This window comes from Saccoglossus kowalevskii, chromosome 16 (assembly GCF_978046115.1).
Source record: "Saccoglossus kowalevskii chromosome 16, keSacKowa6.1, whole genome shotgun sequence".
Taxonomy (NCBI): domain Eukaryota; kingdom Metazoa; phylum Hemichordata; class Enteropneusta; family Harrimaniidae; genus Saccoglossus; species Saccoglossus kowalevskii.
The window spans coordinates 17,378,936-17,400,482 of record NC_140656.1 but is presented as its reverse complement, the minus strand read 5'-3'; the positions used below and the strand labels follow the sequence as shown (position 1 = coordinate 17,400,482).

At 35.7% G+C, this 21,547-nt stretch overlaps 2 protein-coding genes, 1 non-coding gene and 1 pseudogene across 3 annotated transcripts; 3 read left to right on the top strand and 1 right to left on the bottom strand.

The window, feature by feature from the left end:
* Nucleotides 1-3,695: 3,695 nt before the first annotated feature.
* On the top strand, nt 3,696-7,841 carry LOC144354077 (thyroxine 5'-deiodinase-like; annotated as a pseudogene).
* Nucleotides 7,842-11,455: 3,614 nt separating this feature from the next.
* Nucleotides 11,456-11,528, top strand: TRNAV-AAC (transfer RNA valine (anticodon AAC)). Its single transcript has one exon. It is a non-coding gene; the product is annotated as a tRNA-Val (tRNA).
* Nucleotides 11,529-12,222: 694 nt separating this feature from the next.
* On the top strand, nt 12,223-18,621 carry LOC100374532 (structure-specific endonuclease subunit slx1-like). Its single transcript, XM_078010189.2, has 5 exons — nt 12,223-12,450; nt 14,877-14,928; nt 15,087-15,443; nt 15,897-16,088; nt 17,122-18,621. Exons 1-5 carry the CDS (start codon nt 12,278-12,280, stop codon nt 17,170-17,172), a joined length of 825 nt encoding a protein of 274 aa, XP_077866315.2. The 5' UTR covers nt 12,223-12,277; the 3' UTR covers nt 17,173-18,621.
* Nucleotides 18,622-19,098: 477 nt separating this feature from the next.
* Nucleotides 19,099-21,458, bottom strand: LOC144354072 (cytochrome b-c1 complex subunit 9-like). Its single transcript, XM_078010190.2, has 2 exons — nt 21,245-21,458; nt 19,099-19,538 (listed from the first exon to the last, which is right to left on the bottom strand). The coding sequence occupies exons 1-2, from the start codon at nt 21,380-21,382 to the stop codon at nt 19,470-19,472; spliced, it is 207 nt and encodes a 68-aa protein (XP_077866316.1). The 5' UTR covers nt 21,383-21,458; the 3' UTR covers nt 19,099-19,469.
* Nucleotides 21,459-21,547: the final 89 nt, after the last annotated feature.

The window sequence follows — 21,547 nt, the reverse complement described above, 5'->3', positions numbered from 1 at the left end:
TAAATTGTGTTGATCTAAATCCTAGCTTATGGTTTCTTCAATACTATTGTTTTGAATAATAATCTCCTGAAAACCATTGTTTTATTTTATACCCAATATGTGGAGTGTCTGGTCAGGGGCGTCGATCCATTCTGAAAAGTGAGGGGGACACTTGCATATCCCTCCTTTTTTCTATTGCTAAATTGTGATTACTAGTTCGAAATTTTGTCATTGAAATTCTTTGTATTAAATTCAACACATCTAAGTATGTTTCAAAATTATAAGAGTCAGTCTCATTTTTGTTTTTTCAGTTATATTTTTTCTCCAAAAATTCATGTATTTTTGTTTGACAACTTTGCCAATTTGCTGTATATGTTTTGTTAACAAATCATTCTGTTGTTCTCGTGAAAAATTCATCTTGTTCATCATTTTTTGTATTGAAAAGTACCATTGTAAATTGGATTTCTTTTGTTCAAGGTATGCTTGTTTTGTGATATTATTGTCTGGTAATTTACTGATACGAGTCCAGTATTTTAATAAATTGATCCGAATGTCTACTAAGAGTGGGAATTCTCCTACTTCGGCTCTGCATGCAATGTTTGCCACAAATTTGTTCAATCCCAGTAGTTTGTAAAAATTCAATTGTGTTTTTTCTGTTATTGTTTTGTCCCATTTGTTGTAATCTTGAATTTCATGGCCCCAGATTTCAGACCCATACAATAATATTGGTTGAATACACCTTTTAAAAAGATGGATGACAGTTCTACAATTTGTTTCTGGTGGTAGGAACTGTTTCAATGCATACATTGCTGGGGCTGCTTTATCTGCTAAATTTTGTTTGGCTTCAGTGTAGCAGCCATTTGACTTTATATTTATACCCAGGTAGTTGTACATATCTACACAGGTAATATTGTGTTCATTATTTCAGTGTTCGTCGTCTGAAAATAACAACTTTTGTTTTTGTCAGATTTACCTGGAGTCTCCATTTATGACAATAAACCTCTAAACTGTTTAAAGTGCATTTAACCGTTTTTTTGTGTTTTTTTGTTTCAGATATTAATACTAGATCATCTGCGTAGAGTAGGGAACTTATTTTACAGTTATTCAATGTAACTGGATCTAATGATTCATCTTCTAGTGAATTATTTAAGTCATTAAAAAACAAGTTAAAAAGCATTGAACTAATGACACAACCCTGCCTAACACCTTTGGTCGTTTCAAATATGGGTGTAATTTTATTTTTGAAACGAATGCATGATTTTGTATTCAGATACATATTTTTAATGATGTTATAGATTTTACCATTTATACCATTATTAAGTAATTTATAGAAAAGCGGATTTTATCGAATGCTTTTCGAAAGTATATGAAACATGAATACAATTTTCCCTTTGATTTCAAGTATTTGTTGACAATAGTTTTCAATACAAATATCTGATCTGTAGTACGATATCCCTTGCGGAATCCTGCCTGGTTATTATTTATAATATAATTATCTTCAGTATATTGAATAATTCTAGTGTTAGTTATGCTACAGAAAGTTTTACCTACACAACTAGAAACAGCTATTCCTTTATAATTTTCTGGGTCAGTTTTGTCTCCTTGTTTGAAGATATGAAAGATAATACTAATGTTCCAAAGACCCTGTGTCCAGGATTGTATTAAATAATTTATGCAGTGGCTGAATTAGGAAGTCTGAACTGTATTTAAGCAATTCTGGGCAATAACCATAATATCCTGATGATTTTTTACTCTTTAACTTTCGATAGATTTGATTCCACATTGACCAATCAAATGGTACATCCATTACTTGCATTTTGGGGATTTCCATATTAGGAGTTATTTACAACAACATGTTCTGTAGAATGTTCCGGAATGCTCTGTTTTCTCCTTTTTGCTTTCTCATTGTTCTGGGTAATTCCACACATAACCAGGCTTATACACACCATTGTTTATACTGAATTGAAGTTATATACTTACTGTGATTTGTCAACGTAGGTAGATATAATTAAAAGCTTGTGTAAATTCCCCGGGTAAATTCAGATTGAACGGGGGACCGAATTTAACTTTCGCGGGGTTAACGTAGACAGCTCGTAATCATAACTTGCTACAATTCGGCTACTCGGTCTTGCGACTCCCGTGTTACACTTCTCAGACTTCTTAAAGACCGAGGAAAGTATAGCAGTAAAATTGCGGGATGCGGGCTATTTTTATCTGATGAAGTGCAGGAAAGTTTTGCAAACCATCGTGCGATGATGGGAAGAAACTACCATTATCGTAAAGGAAAACTTTAATAGGTCTATTGTTAATCAATGGATTTTCACCTGGGAATTTTCATTCTTGATCATTAATGATATAAGCCTATTATTGATACTTGGGTAAGTCTGGAAAGTGGGAGGGACAGTTGATATTGTGTCCCCCCACCCTTCAAAAAGTGGGGGGGACCTGTTTCCCCCCCCCATGATCGACGCCCCTGTGTCTGGTTTGCCTGATTTGATTCTCAGACGATTTTGAAGACTTGTTTGAACTGCAGCTAAGTTGTCACAAAGAACTAGAACATTCTTGTCCTATTCTTTCTATGCCAGACATTGAGCTAGGGCTAACATCTCCAGAATGTTAAAGTAGAGCTTCGTTTCCTTTGGAGTCCAACCCCTGTGCACTTTCCAACTTTCCATGTTGGTTAAGTCCAACCACTATTTTAGGACGGTCTATGTTAGTTCTGCCTTCAACGGCAACCTACACCACTGGTCTTAAAGTACTAACACTTGTACTTGGCGTGCGTGCTTTTGAAAATACTGATAAGAAATCAGATGTTGTTGTTAATATCTCTATTAAACTGTATTTTAAGCTAACAGGTTTTTATTTCACTACCACCAGAATGGCGAAAATCTCATAGTTGAGAGATAGTTGCCAAGTGCAGCTTAGCTACAAAGGGCAAGGGCAGTGCTTGAGTTTTATCATGGGCACCTTTTTACCTTCATGAATTTTTAAACTTATAATTTCAGCTATTTTGGCTTGACAAAGAATTACCTTTATAAACAAATCCAGCGCCACCACACGAGGCCACATTTGGCATCAGAACACTGAACCGAGTTGGATACTGCTTGATTTGTAGGTGCATATCAATACCATATTCTCTCGGCGAATAAAATAATCATAATATATAGATAAACTACCAAAACAAAATAAGTAACTAACTCCAACATAAAGGTGGCGTGCGTACAGCGGCGAAGTCCACGATTTACAAAGTGCTTATCGAATGTCTCTAAACGCACAGCCCGAGTGAGTTGGTGAATATTACTGCAGTTGTGACTAGAAAGCGCTACATAAGCCTAGCTCCAATACGAGAATTGCAATTGCTACAAATCACATTACAATAAAAGGCACAGTTTGTAAAAGTATATTAAAATAAAAGTGTATGATTTTCCAAACACAGGATGCTATTGCATAAGTATGTGGATTTATAATAGTAAATGGATTTGACAAATAAATAAGGCAGACTAAAGAAAGAAGTGATTAACTTCAATTAATTGAATGATTATATTTGAACAATTAGGTGATTGATTAATTAGGTGATTATTTTAAAACTAGTTCCTACTCGGTTTGTTTCCATTCTCACATATAGCAACAATATTCATCTCTGTAAATGTTCAAACTTCATAATAACTTGTGTAATCAACACTGACCATAACGATACTGTTTTCGTACATACAGCCATGCAATCAAAGCAGCGACAAGCTGTGTAAGATGACCGCGACCTTGTTTTGAAAATAGTGGTCAAAATGAAAGAATATCTGGCCAATATTGCCCTGGAATTGAGCGAAAAACTCAAAGTACATGATACACGTTTTACAACACTGTACATGGTGAGCATGGGAAAAGTCATTTGTCAACTATAACGTCGAGTTTAAAAAATCAAAGGAACCATTAATGGAACAGTTAATGCGTAAATATCACACTGATCAAAAGGTATGTAATGAATATTGTACATTCTTATGTGCGACTAGTCCTTCATGGTGTTATATGGTCATCCATTACTCCTTTGCTGTCTGTCTACTCGACCGTTTCTCTATTAGTTATCACCATTGTGTTTTTCATAAATAAAATTTTAAAGTGTCTAATTTTGTCCTAATTTCAGTGCGTACTGAAGATGTAAATACCGATCTATTATTAGTAATAAGTCTTCACCATTGCCTTTATATTGAGAAATATATTCGGATCGCAAACTTGAAAACAATCAATCATTCGTGGAATGCGACAAGGTTTTCTACGATGTCTTGAATACACTCTCACAATTATTACAATTCCTGTACAAGTCGTTTGGTTTTGAAAGCTGCAAAAAGAAATATTGAATAAACAGAACATCAAGTCGCATGCATGCATTTAATGATTTCATATAGTATTTGTAAATGCCACGAAAACAATGAAATATACTACACTCGTTCTGTATTTCTGACATTGTAGCATCACTCATGATGTATCCATTCTCAAGCAAATCACATCGCCCAGTGCAACGAATTAACACTGATATATGGCTGTCAGTTTCCGAACATTCTACATCACAAGAGCGTTAATCAGTATTAAACATGTGCTAATTCAGCATACTGACGTGATTAATTAACATTATGTAAATATTCGCCTTCAGATCATGAACCAAATTGCTGTCAATGGATGGACATACTCTGATGTTGCGCTGGACGTTGGCGATGAGGCCCAGATATTCAAGTGCATTCGCTGGACCATGAGCAAAAGTATAGTCTCGTTTCAAGATGTAACATAGAAAAAACAAAACCGCTGGTAATATTTTTTCATCTTGGAGCTGACCCTTCATGTCCGTAAGTCGTCTGTTAATTCAATGAACAAATGACAAGAATCAAACACATACTATGCCTTATTGAGCGTACCAACTGAAACCAACCAAACACTTTTAATCAAAAACAATAAGTACTAGATTTAGGGGGCGATATTAATATTGCAATTTGTGAAACTATGATATATTTTTATATTTACTGCTGCAAAATCATACGACTGTTTTAGACACCATAGCTTTAGAATCTTTATTCAAGTGCTCATTTTTGCAAAATAGCAAATTGTTTGTTGATCTGTAAATGTATGAATGCTCGAAACGGGCTTCAAGATATTATTACTATTTATATATCCTATGAGTCCGTTACATCTATTTATATTTACTAGTTTTATTTCAATTGTTATATATACTAATTAGTTTTTGGACATTTCAAAGCTTCTTGTTATGCAGGGTCGACTCGCATCCCTTTATAACGCTTATAAGGAAAGGACGGAGTTTCTGATTGTGTACCAGCTAGAGGCTCATCCACCAGATGGGTTCTATTTGGGTGATTATCTAAGTATGATACCTCAGCACAAAACCATTGAGGAGAAGATAGATGCTGCAAAGCTATTGGTGGATGCTATCAATACAGAGACCGAAGACGTCGCTACCACAGACATTGATTGCGCTGACAAGGTAAATTGAATTATTGTATTTATTTAATTTTCCAAAGAACTTTTGCATTGACAACATTCATGATTATCTAACTGATTTATTTAATTGTCGACCTTGATATCATTCAGTTAGTAAGTTATATTTAAGAAAAAACGCACCCTACTGGCATTCTATTTCCAGGCTTTCCACAGTAGCCTATGCTGCCTGATTAGTTCATGTTTTCAGACATTTTTGTTTTCTTAATATACATCCAATGAACATAAAATCATCTATGTATCGCCCTACTATATTCTAATTAGTTGTAATTAAATACAAAACGTTCAAGATATTGCTTCTCAGATTACTGGATCGTCTCATCTCAATCTTCAAACCTTGTCGCATGAAGGCGCTTTTCACCAAGATCTTCATGACATGCAGTGAATGTATTATTAGTCCAGTAGATAAACACAACCAAAGACAATGTACACTCCAGGGTAGAAACATAAATATGGTACACATGTGATCGCTCTATATTCGTTCCTTGACTTACCTCCTTTGTGCACTGTAGGGTAAAAGCACGATATTTGGGACACAAGTTTTCTACTGAGGATGCGAACATTTTCGAATATATTTCGAGTGACGACCGCAGCAACAACTAAACGCATGAAATTCGGCACACATATTCTATTTAATGTGCTGATTTATATATCATTAATATCAATGGACTAGCGCCCTCTGTCGTTCAGTAGCGCCCTCTCGTCTTCTCTGGAATAAATTATATAAACTGTTCTTTTATGCACTGAGTGTGATCGACGAGACATTCTCGACACATTTAAAAGTATTATTATATATATTGCTCGTGCAGTGATGTCTGTTTGTGTTGTGCACAAGGACTTTATTGAATGAATATGTGCAATGACTGAGCGAACCCAATTGCCTTATTTGGATTTGAAAGAGGCATTGTGCAGTTATTACAACAAGGCAGTATGCAGCTATTACAACAAGGCAGTATGCAGTTATTACAAAAACAACAGCTGTTTATTCTGATGATTTATTTAAATAGAACTACGTGAAGATGAACAACTATTACTGAAATATTATTTTGCTTGGCCAAAGTGACCCTGCGCAAGGCTAATGTCACAAAGGTTTAGTAGTCGTCTTTTTGTGGAAATCGTTCAAGATGGTGACGTATATGATTGGTTCGCTTGACAAAAATTAATTTCAATAGATGGCGCCCTCTGGGGAGTTGCACGCAACCCCGAGGCCATCTTTTGTCAATTGAAAGTGATTTAAAGCGGGAGGGTCGTCACCTGCGCACGCGCGAGAATTGAGTCCCAAGCGACGATAACACACTCTAAAAACGCAAAGCCTCATGGGTAGACGCTTGTTGTAAACATTGACACGCTATGGCCATCTGACGCATGCGCAGGTGACGACTCCATCGCTTTAATGTACAACGTCGATATATCAGTTCGGTGACTGCTGTTACAGACTGCCACTAATGACACAGGCAAAGTTTTATTAAATTGAAAATCGGTGAAAACAGATCGGTAATTAGTGTTATATCCGCTTTAATATATTTATAAATCAGTGGTTTTAACAAAAGGGAAATTGGATGCACAAGATAAAGCTAAAAAACAAAATGTTTAAAACAATCTGTACAAAAACGAAGTGTTCTCAACCTTGGAACCCCCAAACTGAACTGACCAAAAAGAAGCTGGATTTACATAATGTGTGGCATTCGTAGTAACCTCTTATTTATGTAATTAATCTCCACAGATCCGCGTCGTCAGCGATAATATGGAACATACAGGGCTCATACCACTAACTGAAACTCCATAGACGACAATGTTAACATATGATGAGATTGCTATATGAAAATAATAAACAAACTTGAAAACATAGCTCTAAAATGGGAACATGCCTGTAATCAACCACATGAAAAAAAAACACATGTTGGCCAGCTCAAACTCTTGCAAAACTCAGGTAAACAAGACACACCTACTGTATTTGGACTGCACCTAGAGAAATCACTGGAAAAACACCAAGATTAGAATATCCAAATACACACAGAATAATCCCACAGGTACACAGCCGCTAAGTAGTAAACAAAAGACCACATGTTAGTCTCACCTCTGACCCAGGTGATCGCGCCCTCAAACAGGGAACACCTGAGAAAAAAAATATTTAAAAAATGTCATTTGTTTATGCTAGGCATTTAAATTGAGCAGCCATTGGTTAATTAGTGGCATGAGACCTACATTTGCCAGTATCTATGACTGTGACCCAGACTGTGTTTTCGTTATAAAAAAACAGAAAAATAAAGATGATTGGAACCAAAATGATGGAAAGTAGAAGAAACCCGGATACACTCTCATGAATGGCTGATACAGTGGGGAAGTGGATATCTTCAAATTAAAATCTGTCATCGGCAATTGAATTAAATGTTTATAGCCCCATAGTCTTCAGTCATGTGACTGGTTTGGCATTTGACTGAGATACTATAATATTCTCAAACGAAACAAAATGATGAAGATTTGTTTTTTTAAATTATTTCCAAGGCAACTGTATCCAGGTTTCTCATATAAAATAATTTATGTTAGATGGACAACTGCTACTCAAATACTGTTAGTTATATGACAATGAATGGTCATTAGAAAAATAATTATTTTCATGAAAAACAGAAAATAACATTTTGAGTTATAAATAAAAAAACTCTTTCTCGAAATTGTTGCTCCCATGAAAACAAGATTAACATCTAATTAATTGATCCTTGCATCAAGGACAACCTACAAATTTAATCACCTTCGCGGAGCTAATAAACGGGAAAGCATTCATTTAGTTCTCGAAGTCGCAGTTTTGAATTAGTATTTGAATTGATATTCAATATTCAATATACCTAGTATTCAATATAACTTACAATATACTAAAATACCATTACTTCCTTGTTTATCTTTTAGATAACAATGTTGCATAACAATAATGCCTATGACGTCATACTATAAGAATCCTTAAAGGAGTAATGTATAACCGAGAATTTCACAATATTCATGCCTCAAGTATGGAACAGTACTGTAATTGAATATATCTCCACATCGTCGATTTATTACATGTATTCATTGACAGATAAAGAAAATCTGCGTCAGGGTTGCGTATTTTATTATTTCGCCATCTTGTAACTTGTTATCTTGTGGAACTATGTACTTACTTACTTATTGAAGTGTAGATGTAAATAAATACACTGTTAGTTTTAAACATATATTTTTTTCAATTTTAACTATATGCGACTGTTTTATGATGAACTCACCAAATTACAATTGGTGTATGTACTTACTTACTTATTGAAGTGTAGATGTAAATAAATACACTGTTAGTTTTAAACATATATTTTTTTAATTTTAACTATATGCGACTGTTTTATGATGAACTCACCAAATTACAATTGGTGTGGCTCAATTGAAAACTGATTACAAGATTCCCAACGTACAAACATTTTGTGTTTTTGGCAACGGTTTAAACATGTTCTAATTTATCATTTTCTACTGACCTAGGCTTATACCAGTAAAATGGCATCAAATAATAAGATCACAACAAAACAGCTCAATTTAAAGCATCGGAAATCAAACATATACGTTTTGTAATTCAATTCATAAAAATCATACTAACTTGGTGGTTTTTAAGAATGAAATTAGAACATATTAATATAATATCCTCACAAATTTTGGAAATGTTTTAAATGGTGAAAAAACACATACCCAACCTTGAATAGGTTAACAAAAGTCGTATAGGGAAAGTTAAAATCAACTGAAAAGTACTCTACATGTATACATGAAATGATGCCAGATGATTTGAAAAGTGTGAGTATAATCTACTTACTCCACGTGTATATTCTTCAGAGGCATAATCAAATATTTAAATTAAACAGTAATGGTTACAAAAAATATGCACAATTTATTAAATATTAATTACGTGCCACGCGAATTTACGAGGTTAATAACTATCAGAGCCTGTTGGAACACAGTCGAAATCAAAATCTTCAACATTATCTTCAGTGTCGAATGGTTTGGAACGTACGCAAACTCTCGATGAAAAACACTTTCCACCAATAATGTATTCTTGCACGATTTGGCCTGCAACAACGTCCTTTGACCTAATACTAATAGGCCAAGTCAATCTCCCAGGTTCTATAACTACGAATATATCTCTGCCAACACGCGATCTTGTGCCCGTCATTGATTGGTCGATTGGTCACAGTGGCACTACTTTCAAAGACGCCCAACAAAACATTATCATGCTAGTGTTCGAACTCGACGAAAGCGTACGCGTGGTTTGTAGATATGGCTGATTTCAAAGTGAGAAACTTTTTTTACTTTTAAAATTATAACTATTCCACTGTTTTCAGTGCGTTAACGAAAAATCATTATTAGCTATCGATAAAATATTTTAAAACTAGTTTTCCAGTAGGAATAAACCAACACGAGAGCCCTCTAATAAAAAAATACACAAATGATACGCTAGTAAAACTGACGGTGTGTGGTGGTAGAGATACTGTCACATTCTCTACCATCAATTTCAGGCAACAATGACCACGAATGGCTCGTGACCATTGTTACGCAGGATTATACTTTCAGTGTTCTGGTCGCAAGAATCTCTAGGAAGGAGAATGGGGTCAAGTCTGATTCTTTTTTTCAATATCCACATTTGATTCATTCTACTTCGAGATAAAATGACATCACAGTATTTTTGATAGTAAACAAAATAGATTTTAATAGTTCAGAAAACTCATTGGTTGAAAATGTAGATGACCCAGCAATAAATCTAGCTTTGTGTGGTGTTCGTTATGGTGTTTGTATATCATATACAAGTTAGCAAGTCATTCATTTCCTTCTTGATATGAATGTTTGAACAACTTATGTTTTTGAAAGTAGAATGATTATTATATACTACAATGAATCAAAATAAATACGGACCATTTTACCTCCTGAGAGTCCATTCTCAGAGGATCAGGGAATATCTGTCTCAAACGTGTTTGTTAACGATGTATGTCAATTAACACAATAAACTTGATATCCACTGAAGGCGGGGTTGGGTCTTCCCTCTGCTTTTAGTTCATCTTAATGTAGTGGGATGACGCATATCGTTGTTTTTGCTAGATAGTTATTGATTTTAATCCAGCTACTTTGTATACAGCCTTCATAAAACCTCAAAAAAAACTTGTTACACTGAGTGTGGTAATTGTAACCAATAAAATTACCTAATCAAAGATGTATATATATGAATTGTGACAGTTGTATGAAACCCGATAGTCATATTGCAATTATGCAAATGACCCTAAACACTACATAAGAAATTTAGATGGTAATAAACAATTTTACTATTTATTCGGAATTGACCAAAAAAGTATTGTCAATAGCGCACTGGCAGCCATTCCACACTTTTTGAAAGGTACTAATTTTATTCTTCCTCTCTGCATTACCTATGATGTGTTTTTTGTGGATTAATTTAATTAGATTGCAACGCCCAAGTCATTATATTCATTTTAATTGCCGCCTTCGTCATTGTAGATTTGAAAATATATTACCACAATCCGTTGACGTCATAAGTAAGATATTTCAAGTAAATTAGTAATATGACAGTGTCGAGGCAGTAAACTTACATATATAACTTGGAAATTCAAAATTATAGCGCAAAAAAGAGAGTCTATACTAAAAAGTTTTTGGTTGTTTTGAAATGTTTTTCGGACTGTTTTCGTGCTTTATAATTTTGCCAACACGAGGCCATCAACACTAACCACTTCCAATCTGATTAAAATAGTTTTCTATTGGAGCATTTTAAATCTCAATATTGAAATATTATTTTTATTTACTTTTATAGATAATTTATCTGTTGAAAATTTAGTTTATCGCGAAGGTCCCACGACGATACGATATTTGTACTGATAAAACTAAACAAAATAAATAATAACAGGAATTTTGATTGCGCTTCATTTTATGTGCATTAATTACACGGCAGTCTTAAATATATATGCCAGCTGTTTCCGTAGTGTAGCGGTTATCACGTTCGCCTAACACGCGAAAGGTCCCCGGTTCGAGCCCGGGCGGAAACAATATTTTATTTTTTGTTATTGTTTTTTGGTAAAAGATCGAATTTTGTATATTCAATTTTGTCGTTGGTATATGCATGGAAGGTACTAATACCTTCCTTGAACAGTTAGTTTCCAGGTTGTGTGTTATCATCATTAATAGGACATAGATCCAGGAACCCCGTTAAGGTTACCTATTTGCGCCAAAATGTCCAACAGGGTTGCAAATTACTGTCAAATATTTTATTTTCGCTTGTCATTTATTTTCGATTAATTTATTTATTTATTAGGGGTGATTCAGTCAGTTCAGTGAAAATAAAATCCAGCGAATATAACTTTTTTGCCTGATATTCAACTCATCAAAAATCAGTAAAAATAAACTCCACACAAAACACCCTAAAACCTTTTCAGCAAAAAATAATTCCATCTAAAATTAAAGTACTAGTAGTAGCAGAGCCGGGTTGATTCAGTTTTCAGCCGGGGTTCCGAGTCATCCTGTTTTCTACTGATTGTTGATATAATCCTCAACGTTCGAAGGGGTTGATATTTTAAAGCCATTTCATTGAATTTGGCTCAATGCACACATTAACAGAAATTTAATAAACATATAAAATCCTTTATTTTAAATTAGCTACAACTTGAATTAGCGAAATTACAGATTAGCTAAACTAGCTAAAATGACTCTTTAAATTATTGTTTCAGTTCGGAAGTGCGCCCTCATCGGTGACACTGATAAATATTTGACTATTTGAAAAAGATCAGCTGTAAAAACAATGGTTGTCGAAATCGAGAAGTTTTTTGGATGTTACCTGTTATACTGTACGAATCCAAAGTATAAAGGCCGCACGTATATTGGTTATACCGTGGACCCTAGGAGGAGGATTACACAACACAACAAGGGCAGCAAGTTTGGGGGAGCGTGTAGAACCAGCGGAAAGGGACCATGGTGGGTACATAATTAAACTCAAAGTAGACAGTAACTGAAGTAACCTTCCCATGAAAGGCAGTTTCCAGCCACATTTACACGTGTTGCAAGAAGTAGCCATGTTCCGAAATGAACAGTACTGTCAGTTGGTTCCGAGTAATGACTTCACTTGGTTTCATTACGGCTACTCGTAACTGTAGTTCCATTGATTCTGTTGGTGGCCAGTCGATTTGTTCCTAGCCCAGTGTACATGTCTGTTGTACCGCCCACGGTTAGTAACCGTGTTCCGCCCTACGTAGGTGTCCGACCGACGAACTCGGCTGGCCGTAAAACTCGGCTACCCCATCGTGCATACGACAGCATCCGAAGACTGAACTCCGGTCGTTCATTGTATCACACTTCACAACATCTTCACAATACGTTAATCTGTCAATTGTCAAATCAAATTATTCATATTTCGGGATTATAGTGTAATTAATTAATTAATTAATCAGCAACTTAGTCATGTCCCAAAAAACGGAAATTCGGGTAACTTATAAATTTTAAAAAATGGAAGGTGAATTTAAAAGAAATTCAGGATTTTGAGAAGAATGGTAACTACAGTAAAGTTTTGACTTAGTGACCATAATTTGGAAATAGAATTAGGCCACACTGATTTAATTTTATGGATGACATCCTCTGAAGACCCAAAAACTAATGCGAGAGGGCGAAAAAAAAAAAAAATTCGGCCAAAAAAAAAAAATGCTGCTAAAACAACAGGACTACGGAGCTATTATTACGAATTTAACCACAGTGTATCAAAAAAACAACAAGTCTTAATTTGTAGGAGGCACATGTTGATGTACACATTTCGTACTGTATTACTGTCACAGGTATCATCACTTTTGATTTTGAAAAGGCAAGAGAATAAGGCAGATGTTAGCTTTGCCAAAGGCCAACGTCAATCCCTGGCCAATGTCAATTGCGTACCAGTCTACAACAATCCCTCCGTTTCACCTCCGGACTTTTATGCTCACATATTTTGGTGGTGTGGTCGCCATGTTGGATCATTTATGGCAAAATTTGCATGTTTTGAGGCAATCTCTTTCCCATAGGTCTTTGTGCTTTACGTAACGCGCATCTAACTGTGCGGAGTTTGGTTTTGAGGTAGTCCAAAACGAGTTTTACGACAAGTCGGCGCTTTGCGACAATATGAGTCGGCAAGTTCCGAACAGAAAACCGATCTGTGGAGACTCGTCATCGGAGATTTTTTTTTTTTTTTTTTTTTTGAGAACAGGCGAAAACTTATGCGCGCGCGGATGTCATCCATAAAATTAAATCGGTGTAGCCTTAGGCAGGAGAAAATAACAAACAACAGATTATGTAAAAAATGCAACACAGGTACTGTAGAAAATGAAGAGCATTAGAGCATTTCATCTTTGACTGTTTCTTCGTCACTCAAGAAAGAAATATTCTTTTAAAAGACTGTAAACTAAAAACGTGTAATACAGGTAACTGAAATTTAATATTCACTTGCATATTAAATAGTAGTACTGCACGTGCAAAATACTTAAAAAACACAATTTATAAAACCTAATTGTGAATCTATATTATATATATACACATGTATCCCCTAGTTTGTAATTTTGAAACTTTTTTTTTCTGATTTGTATTCTCACCATACAGGACCCACCGATGGTGCAGTTGTGTAATACATTTATTTTTATTGTATTCTAAAAAAATCATGGTAAAAGTTGTTTATTTCTGAATATCGAGAAACACAGTAAATATTGTTGTTGCGCTTTCCGATTGAATTTTATATGTTTGATTGTCTTGTTACCAATACCGGGATATATTAAAGATGTCAACCAGCACAAATTCGCAAGGCAATGGGACAAAAGTGCATTGGAATAAATGTGAATTGGAATGAATCAATTTGTGAGATGAATTGACTGTGAATTGATTCTGCCACTGCAGTTAATTAATACTATGCATTCATGAGCAATTTTTTTTGTCTGCACTAAGGGGTGTCACAGTTACATTAGAAAAAGCTTAAGTGGCTCGAGGGGGGTGTTACCAACCAGAAAACAATGTTAGGGGGGCGTCGCCCCTCCAAAATCAAGCTGAAACCCTTTGCGTCAGCAAAATTTGCCTCTCAAAATGCAGGGATTAGTGTTTCAGAGGGTCTAGATTTCAAAATTTTTACAGGGGAGCATGTCCCCGCCCCCTAGTAAGGCGAGGTTGGTGAGCAGATCTCGCCCCCCCCCATGCAAAATCTAATTTAAAATAATAAATTAAAATTTCCAGCAATTTGAATAATTGTAATAATTGTATCAAGTGAATATATATCATAACTGAATAGTTTTATGGCCAGTTTACAAATTTAAAAAAAAAATGGAATAATATTTGTTTTCTACTGTTCTTTAAAACTAATTCTAATATTATAAACATTCTGTTTAAACCACCAGGGAGATGGTTTTAATTATTCATGGTTTCCCTAATAACATATCAGCACTGCGGGTAAGTAACGATCTCTGTCCTATAATATTACCTGTGCGAAAAAGAATACTTTGTTTGAACTACTGTAAAATACTTTATTTTAGCTGGAATTAATTTTCACAGAAAAGCAATAAAAAAAGTTGTTAAATTGTTTTTTCTTATTGATGACATTTCTGTAGTTTGAATGGGCATGGCAGCATCCGAAAAGATCTAGAAGACTCTGTCATCTAACTGGCAAACAGAAAAAAGAAAATCAGTTCCAGTTCTGTTTTCGAATACTCTCCAATATGTTAAGGGTCGGCCCATGGGACCGCTTGCCTCTCACAATCCGCTGGTTGAAGCAAAATTTCAAAGTCGAGTTTGAGCCCAGTCTTCTGCCACCTACTCATATGCCGATTGCTTACGGGCCAGTGAAAAGTGTCGCCATCAAGAAAAAAGGTGGTAATGCGGAAGTGCAGAATGAAGACGATGAAATTTTAATCTTATCTCAAGGAAGTGCTAGTAAAAGATGTGATGTCTGTGTTGTTAGATTGAAGGTAAGGTATCGTTGATATAACATTAGGTGTTTTTCCATCTTTTTAACATTCAAGTATTTTAGTGTGCGGTATATTTGTACCACAGTCAGCTGGCGTATACATGATAGCAAAATAAAATAAAATCTACCGATATTTATTTATTATATGGGGGCAGCCATCTTGAATACAACTTGAAACCCCGGTAATTAAAGAGACAAGTTGAGAAACAGGTTTTTCAGATTCTCACAAATCGAAAAACAAATTTAAATATGAAATATTTTACTGAAATATGGAATATTTTAAAAGAAATTAATATTTTATAAACATAAGCTTCATACAGCCACATATAATCTAGATTTTTTTTTACGAATACCTCTTTTTTTGGGGGGGGGGTGGGTTCCATTTTGATTCAAGATCCCTCTAAAACCAGTCCTGTTAGAGAGCAAACTTACCAGTAGCACTGTTTGATTTCAGGAAGGTGACCCAAGTTTAGAGTGTGTGCATCCCGGCTGTACTCTTATATGTCATACAGTGTGCCTGGCCAAGAAATTTGTTAAATATACAGATTACCTGGTTCCAGTGGAGGGAAAATGTCCTAAATGCAAAAACATGGTGCTGTGGGGAGATTTGATACGGAAAAGCCATGGTTGCTATGGCAGCATAGTGGTAAGTAAGAACTTTGTGGGTGAAAAAAATTCAATTTTGTGTTTATAAAGAAGGAATCACTATTGCTGTCTATACCGGTATCCTCGGGGGCGGAGCTACGTCACAGACGTTCCACGTTGCTACGACGCGCACCACTGTACATGCATTTCTATGGGCTCTGTGCGCGCTGCTGTGGAACGCCGGTCGAGCCAGTGAAAATTCGAGAAAACAACACAAACTCAACTTTGAAGTAATCCTGAACAACCAAATTTATATATGTTACACACGTAGGGCTAATCTTGTTACACTGTTCAGAGGAGTCTCAACAATCATCCCAAAGTACCGTTTTCTGCGAGTTTTGGGCCTTTGTTTTCACCGCCGCGGGTTACCAGGCGGTGAAAATGCCCGGATATCTGCCCCGAGGATACAACGAGATATTGAACAGGCGAGTAATAGTATAAACATATAGAGTTAATTGTGCAATATCAAGTGATGGTATCATGGTACATGATGGTACATTGAGTGGTGGCATAAATTTGCACCTAGTTGGTGGCAATGTAGGTACATTGTGTGTATATGTAAAATAACTCAATTATCATAATTTAAAAAAAAAATACAGTGATTACATTGTATTGCCATACAATTATATTTTTAGGATCAATAAAACATGTTCACAAGCGACTCGCTGCAGGCGGCAATTGTTACTGTAATTCTGAAAAAAAATAATTTTCTCGTGCATCTCGTGTTAAACCAATGCTTTTCATTATGTGTTTTTTGGAAGGTGGCAGTTGACAGCAGTTTTTACCCAAACTTTGTGTTAGTTACATTTAGGGCCTACTTCTAAACACAAAAAAAATGACATACATACTTGCATAATTAAAAACTTGTTCTCACCCAAAAAGGCAAGTGTAATATAATATGAGGTTATTAGGAAGATAGTAAAAAGTATGCACAAAGACAGTACAGAAAATACCCAGTGCAGTACCGTAACATATGGCATTACTGTGACAGATGTATAATAGTAAGTGTTATGTCTATTTGTTTTTATTTTTAGAGTGATTCACAAGATGATGGAGATGATGACTGGGCAGAGCTGAATGTTTGATAGTTACTTCTACTCCAGAACATCAACAAATGATTAACATTTATCACAGAGTGTTGAAGTGAAGCTTCAAATTTAAGTGACTGTGATGGATAATCTTGGATATGCTAATAAACTGAAAGCAACGATTATTTGAAGAAACAATACCACGTGCATTATCATCTGTTTTGTTGTGTGTGCACAAAATAGCTGTACTATCAGGACTAGATGGTGTCAACATTTCAAGATGGACAGTCAGTTTGATGTTATTATGGAAGTAAATAACGACTCAGCCTACTTCAAGAGTTGTGTATTCATTTATTTTTGATGATGTATACTTATCAGACTGCAGACTAGCACTCGTCAATAGTACTCTTGCGATGTGGTCACGTATCTTGCTTCATATAGACTAATCATGACTGTTTTTCTGGCGAATTGTATTTTTTAAGTGCATTTTAAATGGAATTGTCCCACCTGCATGTGACAGCGTTGAATAGCGAGTCCATGTACCTCACATCACAAAAAGGCTGCAGGTTTGGGCTAATCAGCTGACTGAGGCCCACCACCCTCAGTATTCCCACATCATGAAATGTGTGATATTAGGTTGGACAGAGATGATCAGAACTGTCCCCAGTGGACAATAAAGAACCGTAAGCAATGGTACAGCAGGGGTTTTTCTAGGAAAAAACTGCAAGAGGTAGCACTGCAATTCAGCAGCGCCACCAAGTAGGGGAGATAGGGTTCTCCCTTCCAGGGTGTAGAGTTTTTGATAATTCTAAGTTAAAATGGAGCATTCTATGGCTTCCTTGGGCCCAAATTTACTATCAGACAGGTCACAGTTGAAGACTGTGGTCACATGTGATTCCTGGTCAATCAGAATTTTATGGTTGCCAGAAGATCTGCTCCCCAGGGTAAGGGGGTGCATGGCCATGGCATGAGGGCGCTGCAGCCCTGTTCCCTTGTTTAGAAAAATCCCTGGTAGTGTTATGTGTGCTCGCCTCATATCAGCAAGATTATGTGTTTAATTCCCCGAGACAACTGTTCATTCAGCAGTATAAATCACAGTACAATTTTCCCTGCCTTCCAAACGTGGTATTAATAGGGTGGGAAGACTGTTTTGCACATACACTTGCAACTAGCACCGAAAAACAAAACATATTTCTGCATTTACATTTCGAAATAGATGAGGATTTTAGATTTGTAGATGGTAAACTTTTCCTTATGATCATAGTTTATTTATGTTATATTATCAATGAATTTTGAAAATTACAGACAGTGCACCACCTTATACTATTATTAGATTCTGACTAAACAATAAATGGCACCAAATGTTAGCCACTATGTGAATGCATTCAGTGTTATAATATAATCAACCCAGAAATGTGTGTAGTTTTTCAAGCTCAAGAAATGTACTCAATGCACAACTGAGAATAGTTGTTTATATTAATAAAATGTATTGGAAACTGGTTGTGATACAGGCTTGATGGAGACTAAACTGCATGTGAAACTATCAGGATCATTCACAAAATTCTAAAAACACGCATCTTGTTCTCAGAGAGAAAATAAAAGTGGTACATTGTACAAGACAAAATTACCGGTAGGCTATAGACATTGTTCAGAAAAAGAAAGGTCCAATAAGCACTTATTCTACCACTAATACAATTTGATACCATCGGTTATAAGTTGAACAATATTTGTTGCAACTTGTTCCATATCCTTAGTGCTACCTAACTGAAGGGGTCATTGCGACAGCATTTTACAATGCTTCTATGTCAAACTTTGGGCTCTTTGAAAAATATTGACCTCCCCTCCCAATACTATTCCTATACGCTAACACCAAATTTTGTCTTGAAAATGGATGTTCTCTCAACTTGAAGTTCAAGCCTTGCTGTCATACGTATGCTAATTCTACTGTCCAGTCAGACTCGTACACATACACAAAAATAGAACTTTAAGTTGAATTCAGAAATTTATTAAACTTTACAAACTTGTCATTTTAAATACACAAACCAGATGAGAGGCTCAATGGGATGTTTTTTATGCAAGCTAAGATATCTTGTAGGGGGGATTATAAATTATACAATGATAGTTGACTGAAATGAACACAAAACAATACAGCAATGTTCATCTTGGGTGTTTGGAGATTTCACCATTTAGTCGGCTACTGGAAATCTTGCACATTGCTGATGATGTTTCTTGTTTTATCTTTTACGATATGTTCATCCATTTCTTTCCATCAATGTACTGTGAAGATACCCTCTATTAAGTTCTTAACAATGGTCCAATCACTGGCACACAAACAGATTTACAGGAAATGCAGCTTATTCGTCGTCATCACCTCCACCATTGTCATTTTTTTCAAAATCATCTTTTATGTCCTTCCAAAGTTTCTGTAACAGAATGAACACGTATAATACGTAAACTAAAAATTAAAGAAAGCTAAAAAAACTTCAGTGTGCTGAGGGTAATATAGATCTGTGCATTGTCCTATGGCATCTATGCAACAAGTGTCATTGAAAAGCATAGATTAGGTTTTGATATATAAAATAACTAATAATTATGCAAATTAATGTTAACAAATTTAAACCAAAAACTAATCACGTCTGTGCATTGTTGCTGAGCATCTGTCCACAGAGTTTCATTGAAATTTCTTAAGTAGTTCTTGAGAAAATGGTGAAACAGGCCTACATACATACACACTAACTGCAAAGATCAGTTAGGATGCATTAGATTTGTGCAACTGTACTGAATGATTACAGTCATTGGTCATAATTTACACGAGACATATGCAAAACATATTCCAATGGTAGATGAATCCAATCAGCCAATCTATAAGCACAGTGTGCTCATTTACATCACATTTGAAATGTTCCAATAAATAATGTATTCCATCTACACAATAGAAACTTCTAGTTTCAGTTAGAATAATGAAATCTATAAATATTTATAAAATGAAGGGAATGGATTAACATTTGTTGTGTCGATAGCATATGTACTAACCAAGTAATTATCGAACGTTGGACCACAGGGACTGTGATTGTACTTTTAAAATCGTGTTAAAAACGAATCATTATTAAGTTGCAAGTTTAGAATTCATATTTTACAACAAAACATTAAACAATTAGCCCCTTTCGTCTCTGTATTAATCTACTTGATTTATTGGACATCGAGGTTATGATTGTGAATGCAGGGGGGACGGTCGATTCGTCCCAAATCACATTCGTCCCAAGTCGATTCGTCCCACAGGTCGATTCGTCTCAAGTCGATTCGTCCCACAAGTTGATTCGTCCCAAAGTCGATTCGTCCCACAAGTCGATTCGTCAGATTTTAAGGTTAGCCCACTACTAACTCGCCAAATAAGCACAAAAAATCCAAACAACGAACGTGGAGTTATTAGTTAATGAATACAAATACACCGTACATGCAATGAAGAGTTATTAGTTAATACATACAAATACACCGTACATGCAATGAAGAGTTATTAGTTAATATTAAATACAAATACACCGTACACGCAACGTGGAGTTATTAGTTAGCGTGTCAGTAACAGTTGGCATAGAAATTGACCCTGCTCAAGATCGTAATGCTGACCACAAATTAAAAAAAAATGAACGAATGTGAATTGGGACGAATGTGAAATGGGACGAATGTGAATTGGGACGAATCGACTTGTGGGACGAATGTAAATTGGGACGAATCGACTTGTGGGACGAATGTGTTGGGACGAATGTGATTTGGGACGAATTGACTGTGAATCGAATGCAGATCTGATTAAATCCGCGTACTAGTATTGAATAAACTATTTGGAGCTACACGCCGTCTTTACAGGTCGTACCTGGATTTAAACCCATTAAAATTTGGTTAACACGTAAATTCGCCCGTATCCCTGTGACCTTTTGGCGATTATAAACTTGACAATTTTACTAATGAACCCTCAAATAAGGACTCGCATGGGAATGCCCGTGAATAAACTGACATTGCTTAATTGTTTCCCGTGACACATCGGGGAGACTCCCGCTTAGCTGTGCAATCATATCCAATGACATTGAAAACGGGTCACATTTTTACGAGCGATGGGATCCACTTCTACACTCACCCCCTTGTTCATGGATTCAAACAAAGCTGTTCCTCCTTGGTCAAATGCCCTCTCAAAGAACACTGCTCCAACTAGAATCGACAGTGCAAATGCCGAAGACCGCCTGAATATCGTATTATAAACGGTTCTCAAGAACATTTTGATAATCAACGCTCGATCGTGTGCCGGTAAATACGTAAAATGGCGTCTGCTGACCCGGAAGAACACATACTCGTGAAGTCGTTAAAATGTTAATGCGTCATAACATTAATCGAACCAAAATTCACTTGGAATACGTGTTATTCAAGAAAATACACATATACT